Source organism: Trachemys scripta, chromosome 9 (assembly GCF_013100865.1).
Source record: "Trachemys scripta elegans isolate TJP31775 chromosome 9, CAS_Tse_1.0, whole genome shotgun sequence".
Classification (NCBI taxonomy): Eukaryota; Metazoa; Chordata; order Testudines; family Emydidae; genus Trachemys; species Trachemys scripta.
Genome location: NC_048306.1, coordinates 96,124,087 through 96,134,611, shown reverse-complemented (window position 1 = coordinate 96,134,611; position 10,525 = coordinate 96,124,087). Strand labels below are relative to the sequence as shown.

Here is a 10,525-nt window from a genome sequence, read left to right as displayed (position 1 = left end):
CTCTGGTGGGAAGCAAGAATCCAGCAGACACTGGCTGAAATGGGGGCAGCACACCAGGGACAGTGAAGTGCAAACAGCAAGCAAGGAAGGATGCCAGAGCAGGACCACAACTCCCTGGAGAGTGGCCTTGTGTTGAGCCCCCTCCACTACCCAGTCTCCCCCAAGAGCAGCCAGGCCAATAAACACACACAAACCAAGGAGCTCCATAGATTTCTTAAATAATTTAATTGAAAAAAGTATTTCTTTAAAAAATATTTCTACAAATGCATGATTGCATCATTTGTTTCTTTTTTTTTTTCTTCCTTTTTCACCATTAAATACATCTCAATATATAAAAAAGGTGGCAGGTACAGTACAGGAGAACCAGTTGGGAGGTGGGGGGACACACCGCCTGGAGAGACCTCCAAGCGTCACCAGGTGCAAACCAAGCTGTGCCGAAACGGGACTGGCCGGGGGCAGGCTGGGATACGAAACTCAGGTTCAGGAATGCTGCGGTTGTACGGGAGCGAGTCGGACTCAAGGCCTGCTGCCAATCAAACTTCAGGTAGGGAGTCACAGATACTGTCCCACTAGCTAGGGCTCCCACCCCATTAGAAGCGTGAGAGCTGGAGTGACGCTAGCAGCCGGGCTGTATGGCGGAGGAACATGGGCAGGTCAAGATAGCAAAGAGGATTACGGTGTTGGTCACTTTGTTTTAGAGCCAGTGGGAAGTAATTTCTGCCTAGTTCATAACAGGAGCGAGTGTAGCTAGCGTGAAGCTCAGAATTGGAGAGGACCAAGAACCGGTGGGCATGGAGGCTGCACCGTGTTTGTTCTAGAAATGAATCTGAGTGCCAGGTGAACCATGGCCCAGACCAAGCTGGCAGGACTCACTGCCAGCCCCGCTGCAGAGGCGGCATGGGAGGATGAGGCAGGGATGCAGATCTCAGAGCTACAGCATGTAAAGACAGAAGAAGGGGTGACCAGAGGGGAGGGCTGAGGAGGGGAGTTGTCTGTATAGACTTGGTGCGAGAGGAGACGACTGTATAAGAAAAGGGGCTGATGGACAGAGCAGACGTGAGGAGTGGAGACACAGCATGTTCTCCTGATGGATCACTGTAGCAGTCAGGGCTGTGGAGTGAGCATTTGCTCTGCAGGGAACAGGGCAGCACACGACCGCCCAGAAAAGAAAGCTGAAGAGGTGAGGCAGGGGCTAGCGAAGACCAGAGGTGGCCGGAATGAGCCCACTCATTACAGGGAGCGGTTGACTGGGAAGAGCACTGGGGCTGCAGAGAACTGTGCCAAAATGCCAAGAGCTGCAGCGGGAGATTGAGCCAAGTGAACGGAGAACTGCAGCAGTGCGCGCAGGGGAACAAGGTGGTGGGAGGAGGCGGCATGTGGGTCAGTGCCAGCAATGGCCTCTCTGTGGAAAGGGCACGAGACAATCCTCTGGGCCAGGCATCAGTCTTATATTAGTTAGCTAGGGCACACTGTGAAGACGGGACCCAGGGCAGCAAGTGGGCTGAGCACCAGGGAGACCATGTAGGGCACCGGAAGGGAGAGCCATTCAAGGTGGAAGAAGGAACACTATGAAACAGAGGAAGATCTCTAGCTCTCAGCTTCTTCTGAGGCCTCTCTCCCTCCCCTCCTTGCTACTGCCTCTCTCTCTGCTGACTTGAGGGCTCAGTGCTTGGGGAGGGATCGGGCCGGGGGGAGGCACAGCTGTGCAGCAGGCGTTCACCCCCTCAAGTCCGTGATCCCCGCTCTGCCCTTCACGAGGGCTGCATGATCCCAGGCCCCCCCCAGCTCCCATCGGACACAGCACGGGTGTGCCTGGAGAACGGAGCTCTCTGTCACATCATGGCTGCAGTGCAGGCTCTGAGGCGGTTCACTACTAGAGATACCAGGCTCCCGGCTGCCCAGATACCGTGTGTATCCGGGCTGTTAGCGTCCATCTCCGGAGGGGGGGGTGGGACTTCACGCGGATCAGTGGTTTCCATCTCAATTCACCCTTGACTGGAAGGGCGGCCCCAGGCAACGTGGTCCCCAAGACTCTGGCAGCTCCTTCTGGGAACTCCAAGGACGGGCACATTCCCAGGAGCGGGAAGCGGCAAACAGCCCCTGCTCTGAGGGAGGTGCAGGGAAAGAGACCAATCAACGCTAGTGCCTGCTTAACGGCTGGAGGAGTCGGTGCGGAGCACCCAGAGGAAAGGGACAAAGAGGCAAGATGCCTTTGTCAGAAACAAACCAGGCCACAAAGGAGCCTGGTTCCTTCCCTGGGCAGGCGAAGACGCTGATTGGACAGACAGGGATGGCGCCGTTGGAGAGCCCAACACACATGGCGCATTTCACGCCATTTTGGAAAGGATCCGCTTGCCCCGCTCCACACCATGTGCTGACAGCTGCTGCTGGGAAGCCTGTTGCTAGGCAACTCTGGGCCCTCCGGCACTGGGCAGCGTTAAGCCAGGGGCGTATTCACTCGGCAGCAGACCCATCTCGCCCCGACAAGGCCCTGCTCTGGGCCAGGCTGTGAAACGGGGAGCGATCTCGTTTCAAAGCTGGGCCCCGGGTCAGGTCCCCCCCCCCCCACAACGTCGGCGGTGGTCGCAGTTGCAGAGCCCAGCCTCAGAGCGCAAATGGGCTTTTGAAGGAGTTTAAAAAAAAAGGAAAGCAAAATTAAATGGACGTTCGTTTCATGCCACACGGCATAGCCGGACTCAAGTCAGCTGCCTGATGCAGAGCAGATGGCGGTGGACCAGAGAAAGGAAGTGGAACCAGTACAAAAACGGAACAGAACTACCTATCCCACCCCTCACACCCTCCCAAGGAGCAATCCAGGGCTCCCCCTGAGCTGAGACCTAACCTACGCAATATTTCTATCAGTGAGCGGGAGGGTTAAGAGCCAAGGTCTCTAATGAAACTCAGCTGACGGCGGTAAGGATCCCAAACGCTCAAAAGGACTGATTTAAAATATAGCCTGAGCTTGATAGAGCGAAGGAAGGGGCTAAAAAACAAAACCTGGAACGAAGTGCCACGCAACAGAAGTCAGACAAAGCAGAACAGGTCACAATCCTAGAGCTAGAGCGGGTCCCGCCGTGGAAGAACTGATGCTATGGAACTGCCTCGTTGAGCTGTAGGGCAGAATGTCACACACAAGAGGAGGGAGGGGATCGTCCAGCCCAACAGGGTGGACCAAGGGCGCTATTCAACCTTGCATTCGGTTCTGGACAAACTGGGGAGAGTTCAGAGCACAGCGACACGTGATTAAGGTTTGAGGAGTGCCAGGGTGATGCCCCCGCATTATTCAGGCCGGACAAGATGATCCTGGCCCCTTCGGGCCTGGATCTCCAGAAAGCTAGGATCTGAGGAAGACTTGAGAGAAAAGGCAGGAGATTCAGACTGGTGGGAGGAGAACCATCCACATCAAGAGATGTCAGAGAGGAGCAAGCCCAGTCGCACTCACTAGGCTCCACAGACCCACCGGGCAGAAATGGGCTTGAACTGCAGCAAGGAAAACCCAGGTTTCCATCAAACTATTGGCACACCGCGCGTGTTGATGCCAGCCCTGGAGCTTTCGAAGGCTATGGGGGACACTCCTCTCCCAAGGATGGTGCAGGGATCGTCAAGTCAGCGGTGCCACAGTGCAGAGAAGCAACTAATAGAGAGGCCAAGGTTATGATGCGACAGACATCTCCACCCGAGAATGAATGTCCGCCCAGGCACTCCCAGCAAGAGGCATGGACCAGCAGCCAACGGTACCCAACGCTGGGCAAAATGAGCTTTGGGTTCTCCAAGTTCTGGCTGCTAGGAGAGCAGAGTGGAAGGGTATAGAGACAGGACTCCCTGTGAAGGGCAGGGAAAACCCGTGAAGAGCCACCCAACTCCCAGCCTTCTATGGTGTTTGGGCAGAAGTAGCTGGCTCCGGCTCAGCCTGCCGGGGAGCTCTCGGGGAAGGGCGTTTGCCTTGAACAGCTTCATCTCCCGCTGTTTGAAGTCACCGTGTTTCTCTAGCAGCCATCTTGGCAGCTGTCCCACATGGGAGGTGGCCAGGCTAGGCAGATTTCAATTTGTATTTGGTCGTCACTTCGACTGATAATATCCAGGTTTCTTTTGAAACTTTTTTCCAACTTATCTATTTAAGTTTTCACAGCTGGGGGAGAGAGAGAGACAGAGAGAGAGAGAGTGTGTGTGTGTGTGTACGTGTGTGTGTACATCACATCTCAAAATACAGGGCATAAACACCCTTAAATCGAACTCCAATGAGTTCTCAAGCAGCATTTTCCTATTGCCTATCTGTAAATTGCCATTTAAATGGAAATATTTCTCTCTCTGGTCTGCGTCTGTGCGGTGAAATTGATGTTCACTGCCAATAAACATCTAATCCTTCCAAGCCTAGAGGTGGCTGAGGATCAGGCATGAATTTTATAGCTGAGTCACGGGTGTAGCTAGTTGCTGCACGCCACCCGAGTTGTCCTCTCCTTACGCTGGGCTAAGTAGTCCCAAGGGAATGTTGGGATGCTGGAGGACTGAAGTTCTCCAGCGAAGAGCAAAGGTGGGTGGAAGATGGTCTCTAACAGCTCTCTCCCTGGGGGAGCCCAGGGGAGTTGTCAGTCTAGAAGGGCTATCGGCAAGAGTGGCCAATAGACAGGAGAGAACGGGGCCTGGCTCAGCCGCCAGGAAAGTCAGACAAGCCCAGCCAGCCTGGGCGGTTTCTCCAAATTTGGGGTTGGGCCCAGGCAGAGCTCCTGGCACCGGCAACAGAGGCTCTGCTCCCAGCCCGCTGGCTGCACCCGCTCGGCTGGTCGCGCCTGGCTTGGGCTCTAGGTTTGTTTTGCACAGTTTGGTTCAGGCTGAGAGGGTCAGAAACCAGCACCATATAGTACCCTACGCGTAGCTCTTCGTGGCCAAGCCAGTGTGACCCTTAAGCCCAAGCCCCACTTCCTGCTAGCCCTCACTCCCTATGCGGCCAGGGGACAGTACCCTTCTCCTTGCCCTTAGAATTCCTATAGGGCAAAGCTCCCTACTAAGCATTGCGGGGAGGAAGGGCGGGGGGAAGCTGGTGGGTTTGTGGACACAGCTGAGGAAGTGGCTAAGACCCTGTATGACCATCATGGCATCGGGTGGTAGGACAGCAACGCCTGATTTGGCAGGGAAGGGGGTGATACTAGTGAAGCCAGCCCTTCTGCCAACTCCCTGTGATATTTACAGCCAGGGGCCGGAGCACAGGGCTGGGGGCAGGGAAGGACCATGCCCCGTGCTCCAGGAGGGGGAGAGCACTACACCTGTACAAAGGAAGGAATGGGCTTGTGCTCCGTGTCTCTTGGGTTCTGTACAGCGGCAGAGACTAAGCGAGCGAAGGAAACTCAAGTAAAATTCTTATTGCCTTTATTCTGCCCGTGCCCTCACCCAGCCGGCCAGCACACACGCACACACATGCACGCACACACGCTCGCGCTGGGACTCTCCCGCTCGCTCGGGAAGAGCCGAGCGGCCAGGAAGAGTCAAAGAAGCAGAAGTGAGAGTCTTTTGGCAGCAATCACAGCGGGTGTCAGGAGAGGCTCTGCAGAGATGGCCGCGCTCTGACAAGACCCGCTCCTTCTGCATAAAACATGAGACTGGGGAGAAGCCAGGCTCTTCAGTCAGCTCGGCCTGGCCTCTCCGCCGCCTCTCCGAACTCTGGCTGAGCAGGAGCAAGGCTGCCTTTGCTCCCCTGGTCCCTGTGCAAACTCGCGCTGATGGCCTTTCTCCGCAGTCCAGATTCGGCCATAAAACAAAGAGGGACGAGAGATCTGGAGTTGGTATGTCCAACTCCCTGCATAGTAATCTCACTGGGTTCAGATTCTGGCATCCAGAGCCAAACGGACCGATACCCTCCCTTCCGACACATTCCAGTGCAGATCCCTGTATGGGGGCAGCAGGGGGACATGATTGTCTGGGGCTGCACGGGAGAAGGCCAGGCTGGACCCCGCTCCATGCCCTTCACGGTCGTGCAGCTGCTGTGTATGCTTGTATCCCTACAACCCCCTCTCCCTCGCTAGGCCAAGAGCTCGGGAAAGCGCCCGCAGCGTCTCCAAAAGGCGCGTAGCAGGAGGAGAACGTTTGCGACTTCGGGGTTAAGGAAATCCAAGAAGCGGAACAACTCCTGAACCCACAGCGCTGCGAGCAGCGGAGATGGGGCAGGAAGAGGGGGTGAAGTCTTCATCCGATAATCTGTCTTCAATATGAAGACTGCATCGCCGGCTCCGTTCCAAACACAAACACAAGGCTGGTCTCCCTCTTGGCCCAAGTGCCTTGGATTCAGGGAGGCGCGTCCCATCCCGTGTGACTGTCAGAGGCCGAGAAGCTCCACGCAAAGGGGAAAACAGGAAGCCGGGCTGCACCGCAAACTAGAATCTTATCGACAGATTCCCTCAGTCCATTCCAGTCCCAAAATTTCCTGTGGTCAAACCTGAACCGGGAGCGTCTGATTCATTTGCAGCCTCATGTCCTGAATACTGCTCAGGATTTTCTTCTGATGTCCTGCGAGCGTCACCCCTATCCTGAGCAGGTCTCTGAAAGGACAAGAGGAGACAAAGCTCGTAACAAGTCTACACACCCCTTGGAGAACCCTGTGCAGGGGCATTTCCGCTGCAGCATTAACCACTGGCTGATGGAGCAGACAGATATTCCCCAGCTGTGATTAGAGGGGCCCAGAACTCGGCAGCAGAAATCCTTTAATGCCTCTTGGCCTCCTGGCCAGACACAACAACAATCTAGTCAGGGCCTGCCCCCGCCCCTGGCTTCGTATGGATCCCCTCCACCCCCAGCCATGCACTTATCTGCGTCTACTTCTCATGGCCACTTGGGGTACATCTCCACTGCAACGAGTCTCAGAGCCTAGGTCGATTGACTCCGGCTCGTGAGCTACGTACACGTTTGCTCTAGGGCTGGAGCGTGGGCTCTGAGACCTGGCTTAAGAAGCTACTTAATTCTGAGAGCAGAGGTGCTGGACACTGATCACAGAACTTTCCCAGCCCAGGAGGGAAAACTCGGGCACACGTCATTGTTCTTGGGCAGGAGGTGTCCGCCATCATTGCTGCTGAGTGCTTCCTCCCAGGCCCAGCTCCCAGCCCCACTCACTCTGCTGTCATCTGCGCCACCAGGTCGAAGGATGCAAATCCAGCGTTGACAAAGCTCTCCTTGTACCGTCCCATTTTGATGGCGTCGAGCCAGTCGCCCACGGTGGTGAAGGTGGTGTAATCCGGCACGGTGCGGTCCAGGAGTGGCTGGGACACGCTGCGGGGACAAGAGCAAGCCCAGAGTTAATGCAGGGGGGGAATACAGGGTGCCGTTGGGCTGGGGTAGGGACAGGCCTCTGCCCGGCACCGGTGGATCATGGGGTTCCCCCCTGCGCTGTCTCCACCTGGATCCCTGCCTCCAGCCCTCTAGGTTCTAGCCCAGCCAATGCCTTGCCCATGCAAAGCAGATTCCCCAGCATTCCCTGCATTGCAAAGGGACGAGAGGCCTGGCGGGGTCAGTACCGGAGCAGGGAGGGGAGGGCACTGACCCGGACTGGACAGTGGCGATGACCTTCAGGCTGGCTGCGTTCCGGATGAGCTTGTCCAGCGTATTCACTATCTGTGCAAACTTGGGCCGTAGGTTGCGGTCACGCACCCAGCAGTCCAGCATGAGCTGGTGCAGCGCCGTGGGGCAGTCCATGGGCGGCGGCAGGCGGTAATCCTGCTCCACCGCGTTAATCACCTGCCAAGACACACAGGCACACAGGCGCTCAGAGCGGCCGTGAGTCAGCCAGATGGCCAGGCCCCCTGGCGCCGCCACAGCCCGGCTCCCGCCCGTGGTCGCACTTACGTCCTGGTTGGACATGTCCCAGTAGGGCCGCTCCCCATAGGACATCACCTCCCACATGACAATCCCGTAACTCCACACGTCGCTGGCCGAGGTGAACTTGCGGTAGGCGATGGCTTCCGGAGCCGTCCACCGGATCGGGATCTTACCACCCTGTGGGGAGAGACGCTTAATTCCATTATTTAGTGCCTACCTCAGGGCTCCCCCGCGGCCCCTGCCTGCCCTCCGCAGCAGGGCAGAGGGTGCCGACGAGAATCTCACATACCAGCGAGCTGGTGTAGGTGGGGTCCGCGGGGTCATCCTCCAAGAAGCGTGAGAGCCCGAAGTCCGACACCTTGCACACCAGGTTGCTGTTGACAAGGATGTTGCGGGCAGCCAGGTCCCGGTGCACGTAGTTCATCTCTGCCAGGTACTTCATGCCAGCCGCGATGCCACGCAGCATCCCCACCAGCTGGATCACCGTGAACTGCCCGTCATTCAGCTGCCGGCAGACAGAGGGGAGTGATCAGCGGGGTCTCGAAGGTGAGCCCTTCGTTCCCTCCTTCCACAGGGGGCTTGGGGAGGGGTTCTGATCTCCCCCTGGAATGAACCTCTAACACCCCCACTGCAGGAAAGGGAAGTGTGTGTGTGTGGGGAACCCTAACACACTATTACTCTCCTCAGTAAGGGGCCACCCACTACCCCCACACCGTGCTCTTCCAATAGGGCACCTCCTCCCCATCCCAACACTTAAAGCCTGGGGGCGTCAGTGTGAGACACAGGGAAGCAAAAGACGGGAGCAGAGAGTTCAGAGCAGAGGGCTGCCCAGCCAGAGAGAGAAAGAGAGCGGAAGGGGGGCGATTCCATCCCACCCCCCTGTGGCACAGTCTGCCCCGGCCCGAGACGGCGCCTCACCCGGAGGAAGGAGTCCAGGGCGCAGTTCTCCATGAACTCCGTGACGATCATGACCGGCCGGCTCTTGGTCACCACGCCCTCCAGGTGGATGATGTTGGGATGGTCAAATTGTCCCATGATGCTGGCCTCGCTCAGGAAGTCCCGCCGTTGCCGCTCCGTGTAACCCACTTTCAGGGTCTTGATGGCCACAAAGATCTCCCGCCGGCCCGGCAGCTTCAGGCGGCCCCGGCAGACCTCCCCGAACTCCCCTGCAGGGGAAGAACAGCAGAGGAGTTACAGACAGAGAGAAGCCACTGGCAGCCCCACCACATGAGCCGCACCCGGTCAGGTGACTTGCCTGCTCCAATCACTTCCTCGATCTTGACGCAGGAGATGTCGATCTCTTTGGCAAACTCCCGGACCGCCTCGTTGGGGTCCTCGTAGGTGAAGGGGTCAATGTAAACCTTCATTCCGGGAGTGACTGCGAGAGCAGAGCAAGTCAGGCCCAGTGTGAGGGCACAGTACCAGCAACACCCCTCACCCCGACCTACAGCGTTATAGGACGTCCCGGGGCCCAGGCCAGGAACCCCAGCACCAGACACAAAGCCCCCACAACAAAGGAAATCATCCCAGTCTCACTGCCCTGCACACACCTGGGGGTGCAAGAGCCGGGGGTCATACTCACTGTATTGCTGCAGCTTCTCCGTGTACTCCGAGTCCGTACTGCTCCGCTGCTTCCTGCCCAAAGGAGACAAGAGCCATTTCAGGACAGTCCATGCCTGCTGGGTGCCGAGGGGGCCACAGGTAAGTCCGCAAGCCAGCGGCAGAGCAGATGCACTGCACCGCTCCGGCACTGCACAGTGCCAAGGTCAGCACCTTTCCCCCCCTTCTCCCTGTACCGTCACCCTCAGCCTAGAAGCAGGACATGGGCACGAACTGCTGGAGGGGACGTTTGGCTCTGGGCTCGGCTGCCCTGATTCACAGTGGCTCAGAGGCCTTGCAAGGTTTGCAGCGGGCAGGGCGAGATCTCACAGGTGCACAGGGCGTGTCATGAAGACGGCTCCACCCGAAGGCCCAATGAGGGCTGCAGCGGTAGAGGTAGGTTGAAAGCTGGCTCAGGTTGGGGGCGGGTTGCTAGTTGCGTCAAACCTAGTTTGCATCTGATGGCCTCTAACTGAAGAACGAAGCCGTGGGGAGGAACGCTCACTGCCACGCTCCATTGGCGCAGACCAGCTGCCCAGGGAGGCCAGGTGAGAGCCATGAGGTTTGGAAGGAGCACCTTGCTCGGCTCATGTTCCCCGACAGGACATCCTCCCCTGCCGGCTTAACACCCCTCTAGCACCACATGCAGAGGACAGTGGAGCCGGATGGGCCTGGAACGATGGTTATTTTAGTGCAGCGGGAACTGCTCTGCTAGAACCCCACGCGGATGCTACGCTTCGGGAGCACGCTGCTCTGCCCAGCCACAGCGGTGGAGCAGTCCCGGGTCTGGAAGGCCCCAGCCCCCTCACTCCAGGACCCGGCATGCAGATGGGTATTTGCCTTAGAACACAGGAGGGCAAACGCCAAACACTGCAGCGGGGACGAGGCCCCGTGGGACTCCTAGCCTGGGGCTCGCACCCTTTCCTCCGACTCCCCCCGAGCTGGTACCTGAAGCAGACAATAGCAATCACCACCACAGCGATGACAAAGACCAGGCCTGCGGTGGCCGAACCCACGATCAGGGGCAACTCCTGGAAGCTCTTCCCGCTGGAGCCTGTGGGAGACACGGGAGGCCGATCAGAACGAGGGGCTGAGCCGGGGCGTGGGATGGGAGGGGGAAGGGGGC

At 57.8% G+C, this 10,525-nt stretch overlaps 1 protein-coding gene across 3 annotated transcripts in view; it reads right to left on the bottom strand.

Annotated features, from left to right (window-relative positions):
* Positions 1 to 287: 287 nt before the first annotated feature.
* EPHB3 (EPH receptor B3) overlaps positions 288 to 10,525 on the bottom strand; it is a 50,683-nt gene continuing 40,445 nt past the window's right edge. For 2 of the 3 annotated variants that reach the window (XM_034781415.1, XM_034781417.1), the window contains 9 exons: positions 10,348 to 10,453; positions 9,383 to 9,435; positions 9,056 to 9,178; positions 8,719 to 8,966; positions 8,090 to 8,305; positions 7,828 to 7,992; positions 7,526 to 7,719; positions 7,099 to 7,254; positions 288 to 6,530 (listed from right to left, as the gene is read on the bottom strand). In XM_034781415.1, the coding sequence (XP_034637306.1) occupies positions 6,422 to 6,530; positions 7,099 to 7,254; positions 7,526 to 7,719; positions 7,828 to 7,992; positions 8,090 to 8,305; positions 8,719 to 8,966; positions 9,056 to 9,178; positions 9,383 to 9,435; positions 10,348 to 10,453 (1,370 nt within the window). In that variant the 3' untranslated portion in view covers positions 288 to 6,421. The remainder of the gene's footprint in view (positions 6,531 to 7,098; positions 7,255 to 7,525; positions 7,720 to 7,827; positions 7,993 to 8,089; positions 8,306 to 8,718; positions 8,967 to 9,055; positions 9,179 to 9,382; positions 9,436 to 10,347; positions 10,454 to 10,525) is intronic. The other variant, XM_034781416.1, reaches the window with a different exon arrangement.